The following is a 21,993-nucleotide window of genomic DNA, read 5'->3' as shown; positions in this document are numbered from 1 at the left end:
TTTGGCATGTAAGAATTAACTTAGCAAAGCTGCTCTGTTGTTAGCAGTGCTGGATCAGGTTTAAAGAGACAGAAGCTAAAACAGCATTTCAGGCAGAATGGGGATAAAGAGCTGCAGCACTGGACGGTATAAGAGAGCTCATGTGTTTTTCAAGCATTTCAGCATGTAAACCTATTCTAATAGTAACCCTCAATGTCTAATGTCTGCTAATCTCTTTAGAGGGTCTATTTTAAATCGTGTACAGTTGTGAAAGGGCAAAGTTAAGAAATGACACTGGCACAGTTTGGACATGCTTAAAGTCATCGAAAATAAACATTTATTTCTAGTTCTGCTGTCTTGTGACGCAGTTTACGTGGCCTGGCTTTAAACAAAAATCACACTTTTTTTTTTTTAACCAATACATTATTTATTGTTGATCATAATATTTTGCTTTCGATATAATTCCTATGTTACAGGTACAATGTGCAATGCTGTATAAAAACAAAACATTTCTATTCAAACCCAAAGGATACTTACTGTTCTACTAGTAACCACCACAGAGAAGTGCTCTATTCCTTATCTGGCTACTTCTGCAGTTATCTTAAAGGGTAAAAGGAACAGTTGAGGTTTCTTTTTTTTTTTTTTTTCCTTTTTTTTACAGAAGCTTATCAACATCGTGAACTTTAGGAGTCCGTTTGGTTCATTACATTACGGGGAACTCAATCGATTTTACAGGCCGTGGGGAGCACTGCTGCATGTGCAGAAACAGTTGCATAAAGCGTAATCTTGTTTTTACGCAGCTAAACTGATTCAAGTTATGTAGTTTGAGTCAGCATCGGTTGGGGCTAAAGAGTACAAATTTAAAAAAACAACATATTGGAGTGTGAGGTTAAAGAGGTTAAGAAGCTACCAGACCTCTATAGCTCCTCCTCATATCTGCCGGGCTAGCGGCTAGAGGCTACATTGGCTGCTACTAGCATAAAACACCCCAATTTTGACACAACTGTCATTGCACACGTTGCATTGTGGGAAATGTAGGTGGCAGGTTTTGAAAGAACAAAGAAAAGGAGAATGGAGGAAAGAAGACAATATTCTCACAGTGGCCATTTTCCTCTGACGCTCTACTTGGAAAGCTCAATTGTTGTAGCAGACTGCTGCGTTCCAGGTTTCAGGCCTTAATGATTTCAGGAATCTTACCAATCATTATCATTTCACCACTTCCTCATTGATCGGGAACTGAAAAGATGATGGATAGTGAACATCTGGAATGCCAGCTGGCCTTATTTCAAGCTAAAGCAGCTAGCAGCTAATTAATTAATTATCAGCATTCAGCCACTTCCTAGCTTTGATATTGTTCCATGACACATTGGGAAAGGTGTAAATTAATTCTAAAATATGGACACACATCTTGAACACATTCATCTAAGCCTGGAAGTGAAACACACTGGATGTGATCAAACGGCGATGTTAGCTGGGAAACGGATAATTGCTAACGTTGGCTAACGGGGCAGCTGATATGTTGTTTTAGCTTGAAATACGGGCCAGTGTCCCTTCAGATTTTCACTGTTCATGATCTTTTCAGTGACTGATCAATCAGGAAGCTTTCAAATTTGAAGATGTGATAACAATTTGTCAGATTACTTAAGTTAAAAAGCCTTGTAAACTAAAAAACAGAAGCGTGACATTATCTCAGCATTTGGCCTTCCCATCCTGAGGAAAATGGCTGCAGTGTGAATATGGTATAAGCTGCATTTCTGCTTCTGGCCTGCCAAACCTTTTTTGAAAATGCCCATCGTGACCCTGACAGTATCTTCTACTAAAGCATCCCATCAGTGTTCGTTGATGGGATGAATTTCCTTCATTTTCATGGCTAGTTCATGTCAGAGATCATTTCCATGAACACACACCACCATTTAAATGCACAACCGACAAATCAAAGACATTCGAAACGCCGACAAATTGCATTTTGGATAAACTCAAAGGTCTCCCAACCTTTTACACATTTGATAAGCTCCATAAAAAAACCTCAATTATGTCTCATGTTTACTTGAAACTCAGTAGTAGGGTTAAAAAAAATAATATATTACCTACTGAGAATCCTAATTATGCATCATGATCGATGTCTTGGTGAGATTTTCATTCCATTTAGACTTTTTTTTTTTTTCTTGAGTGCTGACATTTATTAACAAAAAAATGAAATAAAATAACCAAAGTAATACTTTCAGGATTAAAAAAGTGTAAACTTTCACAAAATATAAAACTGACACATTCGAACCATAAATTATAAACATGTAATCATGCATTTGTTCACAGGGCTGCATACCGTTTAGTCTTACATTTTTATCTTACAAATAAAATAAAGTTAGATATTTCTCATGTGGTATGTAATGGATATTTACATTATTATTCATTAATATTTGATGCATTAGTGTGTGGAGTATCATGGAGGATGCTCCCAGAGTGAGGATTAGAGTGTTTAAAGGACAACGAGTGTGGTATCTTGTGCGTGCCTGTGCATCTGTGGAAGGGTTTTTGCTGAACTGGAGCAGTGGCTAAGGTTACCTTGGTAACTATTTTGCCTAAAAAAAAAAACCCTACTAAACTTAAATGACATTTATCTGATGTCACAAGCTGCCAAAATATCTGATGTCAGGTTATGACAAATGTCCTATGTCATCTGATGTAGGTTTGCCAGCCAACAAACTTATGAGACACCATAAGTCAACTTGTCATAGTCTGAGTGGTGTAGTAGGTGTGATCCCTCATGACAACAGTAATGTACTGCACTGACAGATTGGTGTACGCCTGTGATGGTTGTTCACTGTAGAGTAACTGGAGGTCTATTTGTGTCCAGTGATCTATGGAGGTCCTGTGTGAGGCGCCTGTGGAGACCCCTGGTAGGGCTGAGACGGCGACACCCACGCTCCGGCACTGGGAGGACGGCTGGGCTCTCCACTACCTGACTGATCCAGCTCAGCACTGTCGCAGTCGGAGTCATCGCAAAGGGCCCGACTCTGTGGAGACAGAGAGGAAAACAATGATGAACCTGACCTACAGCAGACATAAAGTGTTTTTGGAAAAGGCGGAACAAGGCCCGAAATGTACCCCTTGCCCCTACCACTTAGCCCGACCCCTTCATTTTGCATGGTCACATCTCGGGGTAGGGAGTCCCGATTCTTGTTAGGATAGAGGAGTAGGGTGAAGTGTTTGGGCTCCAGGGCCCTCCAAACTGAGCTTTTTCAGGCACACTTCAAACTGAGGGTTACAAGGACTTTCGCTTCCACGTATCATAGCCCTTTTTCTTTATAACAAATATAAAACAATCGCTACCGGTTTGCTGATGTCTTGGTCGATAAGTAGTTATCTATCTAACATTACATTGTTTTTGCTGATTTGTGAATGACAGTCCCGCATTTTCACAGATTTCAATGGTGCATTTCCACTATGTGATGACAATTGTTGCTCGAATTTTAACTTAAGTCCAGCAGAAAGGTTAATGCAACTGTTACTGCTCCTCTAATATCAGTGCTGACTGGCAGGGTAGGTGCGTGAGTATCTAATGTTAGGCTATGAAGGACCATTAGTGGCCAGGTAATGAAGTAGTGTTCTTATTTCTTTTCTTTCTCCATCAGATTAATGATAAATGGCATCGTGATAATACCAGGACGTAAGATATACCACCACAGCTGAAGTTTTGTCTGTTTACATAAACGCCATTAATGGCAACTGATGACATATGGGGGTCTTGAAGGGTTGGGGAAGATTTCAACCACGTGTCGGACTACAGCACCAGCATCTCAGATCAAAACAAATTGGCATGTGACGTCAGCCACAGCTCCCCTCTAACCAGAAACCGCTGTTATATATTGCCCTTTCTCTCACGACACCAGACTCCATTGCAAAAAACAACAATTTAAAAAAGGAACATTAAATACATTGAATTATACTCAATACTCAATATTCAGTTAAAATTCTTGAATGTACTTTCCAGCTCTGGTTCTTGGAGTAAGTTCTGGTGCATGAGTCTAAGACACGGACAAAAACTGACACATGCGATCCTCTGTGGAGATGCTTTACCTCATTTGGATTCTGCCCGGCGTCCAGCTGAGCTTTGGCCTGGCCCAGTCCTCCGTCTCTCTCCGACAGGCCGTCAGAAGCCTGCGCAGGGTCGGTGTTGTCCGCCGGGATCTCCGACCCCTGAGAGAGGAGGTCGTCGCTGCGGTCATCCAACCTGTCGTCCGTGTTGGTGCTGACCACGTCCGGGGTGCCACTGTGAGAGTGGTCCGTGGTGTGGCCCTCCTCGCCATCTGACACCGACAGGTTCTCTGAGCTGAAGGTAGACACCGACTGGCACTTTGTGATGCTGGTCGGACGTCTGGAGAGATTAAAAAAAGGAACAACAATCGTTGTGTTTTCTGATAAAAGAGAGGGAAGATGGCTTAAGGTAATTTTCCAATGACGAAGGACAGCAAGTTACTCACCGTCTCCGTGGCAACTCAACCTCACTGTCAACTTCACCCTCCTCCTCCTCTGATGACACCCCACGCCTCTGTAGTCAGAAACAGGAAAGATTGTACAAGTGAAAATGATCAAAGTATCACCAGAGGAACAGTGAAGAGCATGAGCAGATAGCTGACTGTGTACCTGTTTGCGTGTGATGGCAGCCCGGTACAGGATGGCTGAAGGAGTGAGGTGCTGACTCCCAATCCCCCCTGATGCCCCCCGGGGCAACCTCACAGCACCAGCTCCCTCCTCTTTATCCTCCCCATCAAGAGGCAGCCGTGGAGATCCCAGAGACCCCCGCCCTGCTGCCGCCCCCCTCCCACACGGTGAGTCTGGGCTGCTGGAGAACGGGAACGATGCAGCATCCTCGCTTGGCGTGTCACTGCGTGGAGGAGTTTCTGTGAGATCATCGAGACCAGCCGCCCCCCCCTCCGAACCCCCTAACCCTGCAGAGGCACTGAGGCTTCCCCCTCTCTCCAGGCCGCCCACAGAGGTCTCCCCTTTTCCCTGGCCCTCTGCCTCCAGCGTGGTGCAGATGAGGTCAGGGCTGGAGGAGGATAGCTGCCTCTGCTGCTGCTCATGGCTGAGGCCCCGCAGAGCTGCGGAGGGCTCCAGCAGCTGCTTGGAGGTGTTAGTGGTAGAGCTGTTAGCCTGGGCAGTTGAGTCCCTGTTAGGGGAGGACTGATTTGCCTTGAGTCCAGCCAGGTCCCCACTACTGCCCTTACCGGGCTTGCGATGGCGGGTCTTTACCCTCCGAGACCGGCTGGGGGAAGTGGAGCTTCTGTTGGGGCAGGCTGGGATAGTGACTTGCATCACGGAGGGATCCATTTTGGGAATGATTACCTCAGACTTGAGGATGTCTGGCCTGAAGGAGTAGGAGGGATTAGTCAACAACTGCAATCCACAAGCCTAATGAATATTCATTTATCCACTTCTGCATCAATCTTTTATGAAATAACGGACTGAAACGAGATCTCATACCTCTTTCCTGAGGGCAGTTTCTGTGGGACATTCCTCTTCTTGATGAGTTTGTCCATGGTGTTGGAGGAGCTGCTCTGTCTGGAGCTGTGGTGCTTAAACAAACCCGGGTACTTCTTATCCAGAGACTGCTCTCTCCTGGAAGGAAATACCACATGACATCAATGTGTGAAGTGCACTGTGGTTTATTAATTTGTAATGAATGTTAGCATTTTACACACACAGACCCCGTGTTCATGGGTTTATTTGTACCTCTGCAACTCTTTCTCTTTGAGCTCCAACTGCAGCATGACAGCGCTAAGCTCCATGTAAAGGTTGTTAGCCCTCTCCAGTTTCCTCTCATAGTGCTCGCGAATGTCCAAAGCATGCCTGAGAAAAAAAGAGGCTGCTGATGTCATTGTGCATCCGCATGAGAGATTCCAAATCCTCCACAAAAGACGTGCACTCAAGGCATTTATTTTTATGAAACAGGGGCGGACAAAGGAACGACATTGAGGAATGACACAGTGTGAAAGTGGCCTCATCCATGTAGGCTACCATTGTATCATCATCAGTTGGTTGGACTGACCTGAGCTCCTCTCTGCGCCGATTGATCAGCTCCTCGTCGAGCCGGTGGAGACAAGTACCCTCAGATTTAATCTTCTCAAAGTGCTGTTTCACCTCTTCTCGCCATTCAGCCTGATGAGAGCACATCTCTGTTAACGAGTACTGCCTAGCCAGAGCCGACTTTAAACACAGGTCTCCTTTGAGTGGCAGTTCATGTGTGATTACTGTGCACGCACGTGTCTGTTTGTGTATGATGTATGTTTTGGTAAATCTACAGAGCTTCAATATTCAGACTCAGACACCTGGTATTAAAAAGGGAACCGTGTCTGGGTACGTTATTCAGATGGAAAATGATCTTGCCTTTGCGTTTATACAAGGGGTTCACCGATCCGATAATAACATCAGATATCGGCCTCGATATTGACAAAATAGCTGGATCAGGGATCGTAAAATGTAACAGATCCACGGGCCGATCCAGTTTTTTTTTTTTTTCCTCCATCGCAGCACATCTTATGTCATTCATCAGCAGCACGTTTGTCCGGAAGAGTTGAGTTAACCGTTAAGCAACATGGAGCGAGCCAAAGAGTCAGCTGTGTGGGGATATTTCACGCTTGCCACACCAACTAGTTTGATGGCTGTTTGCAATGTCTGCAAAGTAAATGTTTTGAGGGGTGGTGGTAGCACTGCAAAGTCCAAATCCAAAAGCCAAAAGCACCATGCAAAGGAGCACGCTGAGTTCCTGCAGCTCAACAAAACAAAAGGAGCAGGAGACAGTACAGCCCAGCAGCTAACTTTGGCAGATGCACTTCAACGACGCAAAAAGTATCCGACGGAAAGCTTGAAAGCATTGTCAATAACACAGAAAGTTTAAGAATTCATTGTTTTAGAAGCTCAACCAATGTCAGTTGTTGAAGATGAGGGCTTCTGTCGCCTACTGGAATACTTAGAGCCAAGGTACTCTCTTCCATCACACAAGTATTTTTCTGAGATCAGTATACAGTTTATTATTAATTCAACAACTGTATCGGATCGGTATCGGGTATCGACAGATACACAAAGCCCAGGCATCGGTATCGGTATTGGGACTGAAAAAGTTGGATCGGTGCATCCCTACTTTATACCTGGTATTTTTAACCCTATCTCGTTATCCCCACCAAGATCGGATATCTGTCCTCCGTGAGAAATTTGAGGCGGCTGCAAATCGGGCTGAGACTCCTTTAAAAAATCTGAGTTTTGTGGGTTGTTGAGTTACGGGAAACTTTGTAAACTTCATGAAATGATGTCAGCAACAAATTGTTGATTATTTGTTCCCTCTTGTAAATTCGGCTCGTTTTTCCTTTTTGCGTTTAAAAATATTATCAGATTGTCCTAGTTTGTTGCAATACAGGCGTGTAGGCTGTTCTGTGACTAGATAAAGCATGTGCTTTGTAACAGCAGATCAGCTGCACAGATGAGCTGCGCACAGTTATTTTTTTACTGTGTATCATTAATTTCCCACCTGTATCGCTTTCATTTTTTACTTTTTTCTGTTAAATAACACAACTTTTGGTACTTTATAGCACAGAATAGACATTTAATTGGTCACACTCTAAATTTGAACAACAACAACAACATATGTTTTACTAAAAACTAATACCTGTATCAATGTGATGGTGTATACAGATGCTAGCATGTTGGACAGATTGCATTTATCTGAACATGATGCAAGTCAGACTACCTCCAGATGTGGTGATGCAAATCCGATCACATTCCCTCACTACACATTCATATCTTGCATAAACATGCATTGTTCCTTATCAGGATAATGTGTCTGGATATTGATCAGATTTTAATACCAGGTGTAAATGGGGCCAGAGAGGCAACCATACCTGAGACTTGAAGTATGTCTCTTGTGGAGTGGACAGCACATCAGCTGATGCGATATCCAGATGAAGCAGGATCTGACGGAAAGAGGGCCTGTTCCTGGGCTTACAGTTCCTGCAAATCCAAGATGGGAAAGACAGCTGTGTACATTTACAACGGCTGTAAAAATCAATGAAATCCTTAAACCACAGCCTCCCCCGTGCGCTGCCTCTACTCCTCTAATCTGCTCCTTCTCAGCTCCTCTTTCCTCATTTTGGCTGTCCATTTCCTGGCGTCACTCACCAGCACTGCCTGAGGAGGATCTTGAAGCCATCAGGGCAGCTCTCAGGTACGGGCAGCTGAAGGCTGTTGTTTCCCACACCCCAGATGATGGCGGATGAGTCTACGTCTTTATAAGGGATCTCTCCGGTTAGCATCTCCCACAACACCACTCCGAATGACCTTAAAGTTAAGTGGAGTTTTATTTATTCAAGAAGTCTCGTATAGGTCAAGATTACTTAAACGCAAGAGACAGAGGAAAAGCTTTACATAACAACCAGACAGCTCAGAGACACAGAGAAGCCATCGCACACACAAGATATCAGCGAGTACATCCGTGGATCTCTCAGAGAATAAAACATGCCAGAGATGTCAGTGGAAGATGGGTCGACGTTAGTCAGGCTTACCAGATGTCCACCTTTTCTGACACTGGCTCATTCCGAATCACTTCAGGAGCCATCCAGGCTACGGTGCCGGCGAACGACATCTTGGTGCTCTTGTCGCTGAGCTCTTTTGAGGTACCGAAGTCGGAGATCTTCACCAGGTCGTCGTGTGTGATCAGCATGCTGCACACGTGAGATGAAACATGGACATAATCAGGGATCAGTCATAAATGTTTCAGATCTTGTGTAGGCTGAAGTTCCCATCGAGCTTACTTGGGGGACTTGAGGTCCCGATGGATGATTTTGTGGAGGTGGAGGTAGTTCATGCCACCTGCAATGCCCATTGACCAGTCAACCAGGAGGGAGGGGGTGATTTTGCGGCCCGCCCTCAGCACCTCGTACAGTTGTCCTTGGGCGCAGTATTCCATCAAGATACAGTAACAAGGAGCCTGGGTGCACACGCCCCTGGAAGGAAACACAGCGTTCGATTATTCAAAGATATCAAAGTGTGATTCATGCCGCCAAATGATAAGAGACCCTATAGGATATCCTGACTTATCTCACTTGAAAGTGATGATGTTGGGGTGCTTGAGTTTGCGGAGGTGTTTGATCTCGGTCTCTTTGATGTCCCGCACTTTCTTTACCGCCACGTCTTCTCCGTGGAACTTGCCGAGGAAGACGGCGCCCTGTGCCCCGCTGCCCACCCACTGCAGGTCCGAGATTTCCTCAAAAGGAACCTCCCAGGACTCTAGATGAAGACCAACAAGCCAAAAGAAACAATGTATGTGAGTACATGTGGAATGATCAAGTGTTTCAAAGATTTGACATGAGCATGGACTCTGCAGTCTTTGAGTAATTACTTAAATAATATCCATCACACGTTGCAAAGCCTCCAAATGTCAATATGTGCTCTTGCCAGTTTGGAAAAGTAGAAGTCAGGAGGTGCACTGAGCAGATGCTCTCTCCATGCTACACATCAGAATGGGCTGGCAGGACACAATTACATCATACAAAGTGCCTGCCATGTTCAAATAAATGCCATATTGACAGTTTATCCAGCTGAGCGGAGATAAGAGAAACATTGAGGGGGAAACAACAAGCCAGTCGTAGTCTAATCTGTCATCTGTCATACTGATTCTGCTTAAATGACTGTGAGAGCACGGTCACTAAAGAGTCACCAGATGGGCAGAGGGAAAGATACAGGCGGATCAATTCTTCATGAGGTCCACTGAAGTGTCCAGATCTCTGGAGTGCTGCTGCAGCAGAGGAGGATGCACACGATGCTACCAGCTGTGAGAACTGGGCCTTAAACACAGTCGAGCTGCCAGCAGGATGGTAGTTTTCTGCTACTTTGCACTCCAAGTCCAATTTTTTTCAAGCAAAGATACTTATCTGACCGCTGTGGTTATAGTTACTTTTTTAGATTAAGAAAATCAGTAAACTTCAATCAGTAAATACAATGCATAGTTATAACCCCAGCTGGTCCTTAAGCAGGGATGGGAGGATATAAGATTTTATCACAGATCGCCATAAAAACACTCGAACTAAGTTGATCGTGTTGTTGTTAATGTCTTGGACAAGTGACTTGGAAAAGCTACAACACACAGTCTTATATGGCTCACCCGATTTATTTTGAATTGCTACAAGTCCACCACCATGACTAAAAGCTTGTCTTGCCCCTTGTATCCACCACAAAAAGCTCATATAGGATAGTTGGAAATAAGATAAATAATGTAAAATAGGTAAAGAGATTCCCGCATGTTTTAGTGCCATTTGAAGATGTTTAGGCGTATTTTGATGGTTATCTGGATGATTTCGTCAAACTTCAGTAATTTTGGCCAGGCTAATCATGACATGTCGATCCATGAGCGTTTGACTTAGGACCTTTAAAAAATGCAGTGTGTAGCTGTGGGCTCTTGTCACATTGCAGATACCTTTGAGTTGTTAGCAGGTTCCCTCTAAACTTCTCAGATGCTTTCATTTAGAAAACTGTTTGCAGACTTAGGATGGCAAATTATCCAGAACTTAAAACAAAAAAGCAAAGATAAATACTCATATGTGGAGCAATTTTGTTCTCTTCTTCCTTACTCCAGTCGTCTCTCAGCCCCTCACATTTATCTTGCGACCCTTTCGCGGGGGGGCCTGACCCTCAGTTTGAACTAAACTACCTGAGAGTATATAAAATAGTAGTAGCTGCATTTTTTTGCTCTCCTCTCTGACAGAGAGTCGACACTTGCACCTCTGTATAGTGCCAACATAACCCCGCCTCCTCAGGAAGTCAATTCCCTTAGATGCTGTTGCTCGTAAACACACAGTACACAAGCCTTTTTTATATTCTTCTTGTAATAAAAATAAAACTGTAATCCCCTCAGTGTTATGGTACAGAACGTGGTATTGAATATAAATATATCTGAAGGTGTTGTACCCTTGTTAGGAATTCCAGTATGGCGACAACAGTTATATAAAGTAGATGAAGTCTCTCTACCTCTGCCAGCCACTTGTGCACTGATGCATCACTAACTATTTCATAATGTGCAGTAGCTGCACCAAAAACCAAAATAACCCATAATGCAATTTTTGGACAGATTCACGATTAGTGGGAATTATTATTTTTGCATCACACTTCATGATGATGCGACATTTGTTGGAGTCTGTACCACTGTTACTTAATTATGATGCTGTTTTATAACAGCATTATTAACATTTTACCTTTACAAAATATTGCACCTTCGCACATTTTGGATACTGCTCTTGGCCGATTTTAATCATATCTGATTACTTGCGCAGCTCTATGTTGTTCTGTATAATAATACGTCTGTCACAGGTGCAATTGTCCTGCAGAACTTTTGAGTCTTTGAGTAAATTTTGATAGTAATATGTCTGAACTTTTTACCTGTGATTGAGTAAATTTAGATTGCTGTATTGGTACTTTTACTTGAATAAAGGAAGTGACTGTGGAGGCAAGAGTTCATGCAAAAAGCTCAGATGTTCATTACATCATGTTTTCACCCGTGTCCGTTTGTTCAACTGTTAGTTTGTCAGCAGGATTACACAAAAACTGCTGAACAGATTTCCCCGAAACGTGAAGGGTGGATGAGTCTCGGCCCAAGAGTGTTTTCTTACTGTCTTGAACATTGCGAGATACGGTGTTTTCCATTAATTTCTTGGGTAATGGTGCATGGATCTTGATGAAAATGTAGGTGGCTGGTATCTATGAGTGAGAACGATTTGATGCAGATACTAAATCTGGTAAGCTTGAATTGTGTTTAAGCAGCTATGTGTGGTTTAACCTTTAGAGTGTTACAGGACTACAGAGTTTGATATTAGATTAAAGCTTGACAGAGGTATACGCTCTACTGACTGCCATTCTAGTTTTCTCTGGTGACACCCATAGCTTAGAGACCACCACAATACTTCCATGTACTGACTGAATAAATGTTTGATTCACAAACAGGTCAGACTTTCTCTTTCTCCCACATCACAGCAGAAGGAGTGAAACACTGACTCTAAGCTTCACATACCTTCGTGGCTGTGTTTGTGTTCAGTGGAGTAGGCCTTTCCAATCATGGTCCAGACCGGCTTTAGGCAACCAAACAGTCCCTCCAAAAAACCTCCACTTCCTGATTGTAGCCGAATGTTGTCCGACTGGCTCCGAACAGCGCCAGCCTCCGGACTGTGCCCGGCCTCGGCCCCGCCGCCACACTGGCAGGCCTCATGTTCATGTAGTTTTAGCACGCTGTTGTCAAAGTGGCCTGAGGGTCCATCGCTGGGAGTGGGGCTGCTGCCGCCCGGCGCCACTTGTCCACCCGTGTCAATGGACAGCACGTTACGGAGGACACACTGTGTGGGGGTCAGGTCCGTCTCGGGGGTGCAGGCAGGGGTGTCTCCATCGAGTCTTCGATAGGGGGGCTCTGAGATGGGAGTGCTGAAGCCTGACAGGGAGGGGGAAGGGGCACGGGGCTCATGGATACAGGTCCCACTCATCAGGGGTTTCCCCAACACGGCAGGTCAGGGTGGATGGTGGATGGGAAGATGAGAAGTAAGCCTGGAGGAGGAGATTCACAATAGTGAGTGCATGTTAGTGTGGCCATAACTCATCTGGCTGGAAATAAGCAAACAGTGAGGAGTGATTTCAGCACCGGACAGATCCATTTGCACCGAGGAGCTGTCTGGTGCTGAACGGCTGCTGCCCTCATCTCCTCACCAATCGGTGGAGTTTCCCCACTTAACTTTTCTTTTTACTACAACACACCAAAACAACGGAGCCCTGCTGTGAGTCTGGCATCCAGCCAGTCCACCAGTTTAACCACTCAGTCCCTCCATTTCTTCGACAGAGAATCCTGTCTGAATCATGCAGTGAAGCCTCATGAATGGGGGGGGGAACCGAAGCCTGCCCAGCGGAGCCATCACCCAGAGTGGAGATGGGCTTTATGAATGAATCGACCAGGGGGATGGTCCGCAGCCCTGACTGTCACCTGTTCTCTCTCTCTCTCTCTCTCTCTCTCTCTCCCTCTCTCTCTCTCACTTGTCCCGATGCACATCATCAGTGTCCGGCAGCATCACAGCGCAGCTCCTCAGCGGCTCCCATATGTGTGCATCGTCGTGCGTCAAGTGACGAGCATTGTGTGCATGTGGACAATATGACGAATTGCATAACCCTCGGCGTGTGGCTGTGTACGTATGCGTGCGTGCGTGCGTGAGAGAGAGAGAGAGGGGGGGAGAGAGAGGGAGCACATGTATCCAGACCACATCTCCTCCACCAGCTCCATTTCTTGCTCTGCACCACTGCATGAGAGGAGCCACGGTGGAGTGAGCGATATGAGAGCGTGAAAAACAAACAAACAAAAAAACATACAAAAAAAACAACCACGGCGATAAACAACCACCACCACCACCACCACCGGGGCCCTGCGCGAGGGGAGCGGTGCACACACGCACACAAACGCAGGGAGATCAATCTTTAAATAAACCGAAGGATGCGATGATGACTCTCAGCAGCATCACAGCCGACGTGCGTGAATCTGCGAGCCCGATGCCTACTATGCTCCATGCCAAGTGAAAGTGCCGCAGCGTCCGCACCATTCACTCAGCGCTGGCATCGGCACACACACATATCTCGTGATGTGGGTCTCTCTGGCTGCACAAATATGATTTTTTTTTTTTTTTTTCTCTTCCCAGCGCTCATCGACGGCGATTCGTTTCTTGGCAGCATCAGTCGCTTGGTGCAGTGTGAGCGGCGTGAACGCTCCCGCACCGAGCCGACGGCATCATACCTACCCCGTCCCGTGCCACCTGATTCCTAATTCAATCAGCATTAAACCGGATAGTATGACATTCCCATACCTTTCTGCCCGCTTGATGTCGCGTTGTCAAGTGAAGGGGTGGGCTCGGCTTTCTATTTGGTCGCTGGGAGCGAGCAGATCGTTGTTTTTCTCGGGTCCGGGCTGTCTCTCGTGTTCCCCCGGTTCCCCGTATCCACAAGTTTCGCGTTACTGGGAAGGATCCCAGCGGGCAAATTGTGTTATCAATAACCGGGGACCCATGCAACGTGAGGCGCGCTGGGTTTATTGGGGGAGGGAGCTGTCTCCTTCCCAGTGCTGAATTGACGTCACGGAAATGCGAGGTGCGCCGCGAGGGGGCGCTGCACCCTCCCCTCTGCAATCACACACACACACACACACACACACACACACACACACACACACACACACACACACACACACACACACACACAATCAGTTTGTCATCATCACAGCCATCATTTCCAGGCCTAAAAACGAGTCCTTTCATTCACTGATTTCTATGTTTGAGCCTAAAGCAGCCAGCATCCACATCTGCTGCTGCCGATGTGTCATCGAGCAAGACACACTGACTCCACACCTGGCTCCAGGGATGCTGGTGTGCAACTGACCGTGCACTTTGCCGTCCATAGTGAGCAGGAAAAGACATCAGCTTTATCTTTATTATAATCACGATTCGGACGCTTGCAATAGTCTGGGAATGTGCAGGGCCGGATCAGTTCGATAGATCGCACAGGGCAGACTGTAGTTTGGGCCCCTCTACATCCACATTTTGATATTTGGCACAAAAAATAAACTTAAACAGGCTCTGGACAAGTTTTCTGCTTCGACGTATCATTATAAAGTAAATGTTGATTGCATAATGTAATGGATGTAGAATAATAAATCTATGGGTGTTTACATTGGTTTCCTTTAAACCTCGTTGTCGCTGTTACAATTCTGTTTGCAAGCAGGCACACGTGGAAAGAAAGGTTAGCTGTAACTCTCTCTGTCATGCCGACTTCCTGGGTTGGTTGATCATGAAAAACTTGAGCTGTGTTTGAGGAAGTGTGGCAGTTTTTCTTTGTCAAGCACGAGAGAGAAGGCAAAATGTTTTTTTTAAGACAGCGTTGCAAAATAATTAGTAATTTTGTAATTAAATGTCATGAACTGTTTGACTGCTGCAACTGTAGTGTTGGTTTCTTGTAAACCCATGAGGGCTGGGCACTCTATGTGCATGACATGACAATAAAATGAAATAAAAATCAAATCAAATCTTCCTATTATATACTTCATCATTGAATTGTCTCATGTTATGTCCTGTGTTGTTGTTATTTACAATGAAAACAAGAATGATCCAGTCAATAAAATAACATAATAAGCGCCAACAATAATACCACTTGGAAACATTAAAGGGGAAAGTTATCTGTTGCCACTTTAACAGACACATGATTATTATCATGCTTGTTGATTGTTTTTTTTTTTATCCGTTTAACTGTCTATCACTCGTTCAGATTTTGATATTTAAAACAAAAAACTTAAATTTAAAGATGCGCTTCTCCCTACTTTCGATAGGGGGGAAACCACTGTATTGTTTTTTATTGCATAGCAATTTCCTACCATATGCCCCCAAATCCACCAGGGGACCTCCATTAAGAAAACAAACTGAGCTGACAACAGGTGTCTGATAGCAACACAGAGCACATTTTTGAATGCCTCAAACAAAACTTCTCACGTATAGCACATTTAAAATAACTTAAATGAATAAATATAGAAACCTTTGAATACGTTTTTATGTCTTATATTATTTTATTTCTAAAATATAAGTTTACATTTAGTGTTTACAAACATTTGATTTAAGGTAGCTGATGTTCTTTGCCCCTTCTGTCTGCGCCCCCTAGTGGCAAGTAGGCCCAGATAATGTGTCAGTAACTTGATAACGAACAGTAAACATGGAGTAAATAAAAGACAGCAAAGAATCCTGTGCAAACTGCGCAGGTGTAATAAAAATAAGTGATTCGTGTATTTCAGGAAAATCAACTCCAACAGCAAACAGTAGGTACTTTGTCTGGGTCAGTGTGGTGGGTGTAGTGTGGCTCAGTGTCCTGCAGAGGGCAGCACGTCGTCTCTGTCCCGTTTGTGCTGTGAAACTGAACTTCGCACTGTTTGCTCCTCTGGGTTGCCGTAGTCCACACGGCGGGACTGACTTAAAGTAAGGAACTGAAAGTGTCACAACAACGTAACGTGCTTTAATTTGTTGTTCGGAAACACAGCGCTCGATAACTGACAACACTACAAGGTAATATGAACGACATATTAAACGCAGAGTAGCTCTTGCTGATAAAATCAGGCCGACATCAAAGTTGTTTGCTTAAGCCAGCTAACTAGCTAACACTAACCGTTAGCTAACCAGCTGTTTCTCCACTGTTCTCCGCGTGTGTAACGGTACAGTCAGCTGTTCAGGTGTAAACATGACATCCAATGCTGCTGTATTTACCTGACTGACCCATGGTGTGTTTTTTCGAGCGCAGGGTGAGGGTTTGGCTCCGTGTTGAAGATGTGCTCTCTGGCGCTGTTTCCCCCTCCGCTGCCCTCCGGACAGACCACTCTGTGCGAGTCCAACAACGAGCTGCTGTCAGGAACCACCACCGAGGACCAGCTGAAACAGGTCTGGGTCAAAGCTGCTGTGGTGACCATACACTATGTTCATTTATATATATGTGTTAACTAATAATCTGTTTTAAGACTGCATAAAAATGCAAGGTTCCGGTGTGTCTCGTTGTTTACTAGACGTGATTGTGAGCTGTGATTCAGAATCACACCCTGAGCCGGATCTGGTGAAGGTTCAAATCAGTACATGGTTGTGTGTTTTCTGCAGGAGTCCAGTCCTTTGAGTTTGTATTTTCCCCGAGAGTCCCTGAAGCTCCACAGCCGCACAGAAAGCAGCAGCAAGGCAGCCTTCCTGGACCACTCAGAGACACTGTGGATGAGGAGTGCAGCAGCATGGTAGGTCACACATTTTAACAATTTATTCACGTCCACATGAAAGACATCAGAGCACACATTATTGGAGGGGCAGTAGAGTATATTCACAAGATCGTGGACCAGTGGCAAGGATGTTCACAATAAAAAGCATACACCTTTCCTCAGGGAAATAAGTAGTAGTGTACCCACCATCCATGATAGCAGAGACAGCACAGTAGTTTGTCTTCTTGTTGGGCATCCCAAGGTGTTGAAACCCTATTTTAAACAATCTCATTGCATCCTAGGCTGCCATGTTCAGAACAAGTAGTCAGCACCAGTAACAGTTCTGAGATGGAACTGAGGAGGACACATACATAGGAATTGGAGGCTGGCTGATTGAAATTTATGATCGTTCTGAGAGGATGTAGTTTTTCCTGCATTACACAGAGATATATGGCATCATCTAGGTAGAATTTATTGGAGGACTGTTGTCCAAGACTGCATTAGACTTAGCGAGGTGCACCTAATGAACTAGCAACTAAGGGGGTAATACCACGATGACATCTTGTCTATGATAACAACAAAGTTGTGATATTGTAACCAAAAAGGATAGGTTGAACTCTATCTTTTAAGAATTGTGACCAAGAAATCTACTGAGTTGGACATTTCACAGAGGGAAAAATAAACAGTCATTTTGATCAATTAATTGTTTCAGTCATTTTTCACCAAAAAAGGCATCAAACGTTTGCCGTTTCCAGCTTCATAAATTATGGTAATAGAAGAGTCTTTGGGTTTTGGACTATCTTGGACAAAATAGTGATTTGATCAGATCAGTCGATAATGAAAACAGTGGTTTAAAGCATGGTTAAAGATCTATCACAGACATTTATGCAACTTTTCTCTTTCCATTTCAGGCGGGATGGTGGTCTGACAGGACTACTCAATGAAATTACCACCTCACACACGGAAGGTAATACGTGTGACACCACAATGTCGTGTTCAGCTTTAACCCACAATGACTTAATCCACTTGTAAGTGTCTATACATCTTATCTTGTGCTCTTGTAGTGCCCAAATGGCTGTCGATGAGTTCTGGTTGTATTCTGGCGTTGCTCCAAAAGGTCTCCTCCTTTCATGGCTCGCTGTTTCCTCATCTCACAGTAAGTAGTGTCTGCTGATTGAATACAATTAATTACCAGAGTTTTGTTGTTGTGTTGAAAGGTTTATTGCTTATTTGTCTTTTGTTCCATAGTTGAGCAGTGAGGACATGATTGCAGAGTTTTCACAGGTGCTGAACTGGTGAGTGCTGACTGTGTGAAGTGTAGTTTATTAATGCTCTCAAAGGGAAAATTGGTCTTCAGATATATGCTTTTTTGTGACGTGCATGAAAGTTGATAAATGTTTCTACAATTTAAACTGTTGATTGGATGAAAAAAAAAGATGTTTAATGATTTAGAGATGGACATGTTCACTGTTTTGTGATATTTATAGTCCAAAGGATTATAATAATTGTCAATTTAATGAACCATGAAAACAATCGTTAGTTGAAGTGTTTCATAAGTGATTGCAAAATTCTGGGATCTTTGATTACAATTGCAGTGATTTTAAGCAGTGGCTTGAAACAGTTTTTGTCTGAAAGTTGTTCCTTGATTAGTCAGCGACCTCTCTCTGCTTCAATCCCTCCTGTTTTACCAGGTCTGACTGCGTGGTGCGAGCCTTTGCTTGGCATCCTCATACAGATAAATTTGCCGTCGCCTTGCTGGACGACTCCATTAAGATCTACAACCCCAAAAGGTAAAAAAACTTCTGAAGGAGACAAAGAGCTGTCGATGAGACAGCTCAGGGAATAAAAGTCTCGACTGCTTACCCTTCCATAAAGAGATGATTGCTGATCAAAGCATTAATACAACAGGATTAGACTGAAACAGCAGAGTCGCTGTCCACTGTATATTTATCTGTTCACTTTCCATGACACAGAGTCAGACAGAGATTCATTTCTAGTCTGTAAACACACTCTGATGCAACAGTTAGGCTCTGATCTCTATCATAACAAAGCTGAACGTCTCAAGGACAGGCTACAAACATGACTGCATGTCTGCCTCGTACAGCAGCATTGTTCTTTGACCTCTCAGTCACTCAGTGACAGTGTTGTCACTGCTCAGTCTCCTTTTGTTCTCTGTCTCTCAGCGCCACGACTCCCACACTGAAGCATCGTCTACAGAGGAGTGTTGCAGCTGTGCAGTGGAAGCCGCTGTGTGCATCTGCCCTTGCTGTCGCATGTCAAAACTGTTTACTGGTCTGGCACGTGGACCCCTGTTCACTGTCAACCCGGTACGTAAACCCCCAAAATAACTTAATTCAGTGATTCAATACAATGAAAAACATCTGCTACCAGCAAGCTTAGAAAATATATGTGAAAATTAGAATATATGTGTGGATCGCTGTAACTTTACCACTACAGAACTCTGATACTTGCTTCTTTTTTCCCTTCCGCTTCACCCGTCCAGGCCTTCGTCTGGCTGTGCTCAAGTTTTGTCTCATCCCGGTCACTCTCCCGTCACTTCCATCGCCTGGTCTCCAAGCGGATCTCTCCTCGTGTCGGCCTCACCCATGGACACGGCAATGATGGTACAAGGCAGCCGATTCATCTTTTAAGAAGTGATTCACGAAGTGACTGAAATTCTTACTGAGGTTCTGTGGTCATGAGCTGTTTGTCGGTGCGTCTTTCAGGTTTGGGATGTAGCTTCAGAAAGCTGTGTGCCGCTTCAGCGTGTCGGAGGAGGCGGGGTCTCCTTCCTGTCCTGGTCCCCTGATGGAAGCCACGTCCTGGCTTCTACACCATCTGCCCTGTTCAGGTAAGAGATTGAATGTTTCACAAGGCTTTCTAATCTGCCTTCCTTCCTTTTTTACAGCTAAAATTGCACATTTCTAGTGAAAGATATGTAAAGCCTCCAGTGAATATGTGAAATTTTCTTTCCTGATTAGTGTGTGGGGTCGAGACGATGGCCAATTTCTGTGTTATAATCGCGGCCCGCTCATCTTTCATGAATATTTAATGAACATGTGAAGGATTAGTGACATAGTTGGGAGTTTAGCAGGTGTTAAAAGATAATGAATGGACAGGAAGTGGAGTTTTTCACACATGGATAATAAAGTTAATTCCTTCAGGGTTTGGGAGACCAGGATGTGGACCTGTGAGCGTTGGCCATGTGTGAAAGGGCGCTGCCAGGTGAAAACATGTCACCACATTTCAAAATCATTGTTCAATAAAAAAAGAAATCCTTTTCTACATCATGTATTCATTGTATACTTATGTGTTTTGTACAGTCCGGCTGTTGGAGTCCAGACGGGAGTCGACTTCTCTTCACCGTGCAGGGAGAGATGGTCATCTATGCTCTGACCTTCACTGACACACCAGGTTACTCTCAGTTTTTGAATAACCCAATATTTATACACAGTGTTCAGCCATGTTCATAATCCATTTGTAGCTTGAATTGTTTTCCTCTGAAGTTGGATGAAAAGTGTGATTTAGAAAGTGTTTTTCGAAAGTTTTAAAACTTAGGTAGCATTTTGTAAAAGGAGTTGGCCTGTGTGGTGTCGTTGTCATTCAGCAGGCGTACCTACGAGCACATCGCAGGGGCCACAGGCAGCAGCAGTGGTGGCCGACCTATCAGAGACGACCTTTAACACACCAGATGGAGACATCATGTAAGAGCTCTAAATTAAATCACTAATTAGCTAAACAAACATAAATTTGAATATGTGTTCCAGCATTCGAGCACAGGCAGTATTCAGTGCTGCTGGACTTCCTGTCTGCATGTTACATAACTCACCACTGTCTCATCTGTCTGCCAGTGTTGGTGGAGAGATCCAGTCTTTAGCCTGGGACTCAACAGGAGAAAGGCTTGCAGTGCTTCTCAAAGGTCTCTCTCACTGTTTCTTCTGTTCACCCCGATGAATGATCACTATTACATTTGTGTTATTTTTTTATTAATAACACAGTTTAATAACTAATCTCCGTCCCTTCTGTTCTCTCAGGCGATCCACACGCAGCTGACCGGCCTGCAATCATAGCCGTGTTCAAGACAAGAACCAGCCCTATTTTTGAGCTTTTGCCATGGTTTGTACTTCTACGTGTGGTTGCATTTCCTCGTTCAGTAGTGCTGCTTATCTTCTCTGCACACACTGAATATTTCTTGGGTTTTTTCTGTTTAGTGGTTTTGTTCAAGGGGAGCGTGGTGCAGAGCCGAGACTGATGCAGTTCCACCCAAGTTTTCAACACGGAGCTCTGCTCACTGTGGTCAGTACTGCCCCATAAATATTCAGTTTTTTCTCTCAGACTATGTTTAAGTTAATAATCTGATGGTCTTTAAAGGTCTAACTACAATATTAGGAAGCTCATCATCACATAACAGGTGTTGATCTTTGCATAAAACTTAGATGAACTTAAGTTGATGAATCATTTTTAAATGGTCTAACAATTCATCCATTTTCCGCCACTTGTCCAGGTCAAAATCGTATTAATTTAAAGTCAGAAATTGTATGTATCAAACTGCTGGGAAGTACTTATATAAATGTGATGGAATTAAAACAGTAGGTGCCATTTCACTCTTATTGGTTATTCATCCTACTCTTCCAACTCCATATTGATATTCCTCTGTTCACAGTGTTGGTCCAGTGGAAGAATCACCCACGTGCCTTTCTACTTCCTGAGTGCCGGCGTCCCTCACTGTGGTCTCAGCGGCAGCCCGTCACTGCCGCGCCCTCAGACCGTTCCTGCAGACTTTGCCAATCAGTCACTCTTCACAGAGCTCATGTCTTGACCGACCCTCACTCACAATCACACACTCACAAGTCTTTGTTATCATGGATTGTTGAAAAATGTTAATAAATATGTAGAAAGTTCTTCTAACATTTGGTCGTTCTCTGATTTGTAGATTTTGTGCTCCTGAAGTGGAACTTTTCTTTTATTCCTTCAGGGAGGATTCACTAAGAGCTCAGTTTTTTGTTTTTTTTTGTTTTTTTTTTATCATATCCAGAATAACTAGCTTTTTAAAAAATCTGACTGTGTAGTTTGTTTGGATCACTAATGCACATTTTATTTTAAATAAGATTAAGGAAACTTTTATTACTCGACAGACCGGAGAGGAAACTGGCCACAAACAAATACTGTGTAGCGGCTGCTCAGTTGCATCATTACTCTACAAAATACTTGATTCCAGTCAACAAAATGTTCTTTAT

The 21,993-nt window shown here is 44.1% G+C and overlaps 2 protein-coding genes across 6 annotated transcripts; one reads left to right on the top strand and one right to left on the bottom strand.

Moving 5' to 3' along the window:
• Positions 1-575: 575 nt before the first annotated feature.
• On the bottom strand, positions 576-16,392 carry map3k12 (mitogen-activated protein kinase kinase kinase 12). 3 transcript variants are annotated; one of them, XM_030422346.1, is made up of 14 exons: positions 13,854-14,140; positions 12,032-12,555; positions 9,075-9,270; positions 8,784-8,975; positions 8,535-8,693; positions 8,152-8,310; positions 7,875-7,983; positions 6,029-6,138; positions 5,713-5,829; positions 5,464-5,598; positions 4,624-5,347; positions 4,461-4,528; positions 4,057-4,354; positions 576-2,993 (listed from the first exon to the last, which is right to left on the bottom strand). In XM_030422346.1, the coding sequence occupies exons 2-14, from the start codon at positions 12,492-12,494 to the stop codon at positions 2,838-2,840; spliced, it is 2,886 nt and encodes a 961-aa protein (XP_030278206.1). In that variant the 5' UTR covers positions 12,495-12,555; positions 13,854-14,140; the 3' UTR covers positions 576-2,837. The 3 variants fall into 3 exon arrangements, with proteins under 3 accessions (XP_030278206.1, XP_030278208.1, XP_030278207.1); XM_030422348.1 differs by having other exon boundaries at positions 9,075-9,258; XM_030422347.1 differs by lacking the exon at positions 13,854-14,140 and adding an exon at positions 16,287-16,392 and having other exon boundaries at positions 579-2,993.
• On the top strand, positions 15,902-21,666 carry aaas (achalasia, adrenocortical insufficiency, alacrimia). Of its 3 annotated transcripts, none has more exons than XM_030422350.1 (17): positions 15,902-16,001; positions 16,321-16,457; positions 16,668-16,795; positions 17,668-17,723; positions 17,821-17,912; positions 18,005-18,051; positions 18,448-18,546; positions 18,940-19,083; positions 19,260-19,380; positions 19,483-19,607; positions 19,921-19,981; positions 20,080-20,170; positions 20,364-20,460; positions 20,608-20,675; positions 20,791-20,872; positions 20,968-21,052; positions 21,420-21,666. In XM_030422350.1, the coding sequence occupies exons 2-17, from the start codon at positions 16,347-16,349 to the stop codon at positions 21,573-21,575; spliced, it is 1,563 nt and encodes a 520-aa protein (XP_030278210.1). In that variant the 5' UTR covers positions 15,902-16,001; positions 16,321-16,346; the 3' UTR covers positions 21,576-21,666. The 3 variants fall into 3 exon arrangements, with proteins under 3 accessions (XP_030278210.1, XP_030278212.1, XP_030278209.1); XM_030422352.1 differs by having other exon boundaries at positions 15,946-16,088; positions 20,367-20,460; XM_030422349.1 differs by having other exon boundaries at positions 15,946-16,088.
• The last annotated feature ends 327 nt before the right edge of the window (positions 21,667-21,993 follow it).

The sequence above is a fragment of the Sparus aurata genome, chromosome 7 (assembly GCF_900880675.1).
Source record: "Sparus aurata chromosome 7, fSpaAur1.1, whole genome shotgun sequence".
Taxonomy (NCBI): Eukaryota; Metazoa; Chordata; class Actinopteri; order Spariformes; family Sparidae; genus Sparus; species Sparus aurata.
Note: the sequence above shows the minus strand (reverse complement) of the source record. Positions and strands in the feature narration are given on the sequence as shown.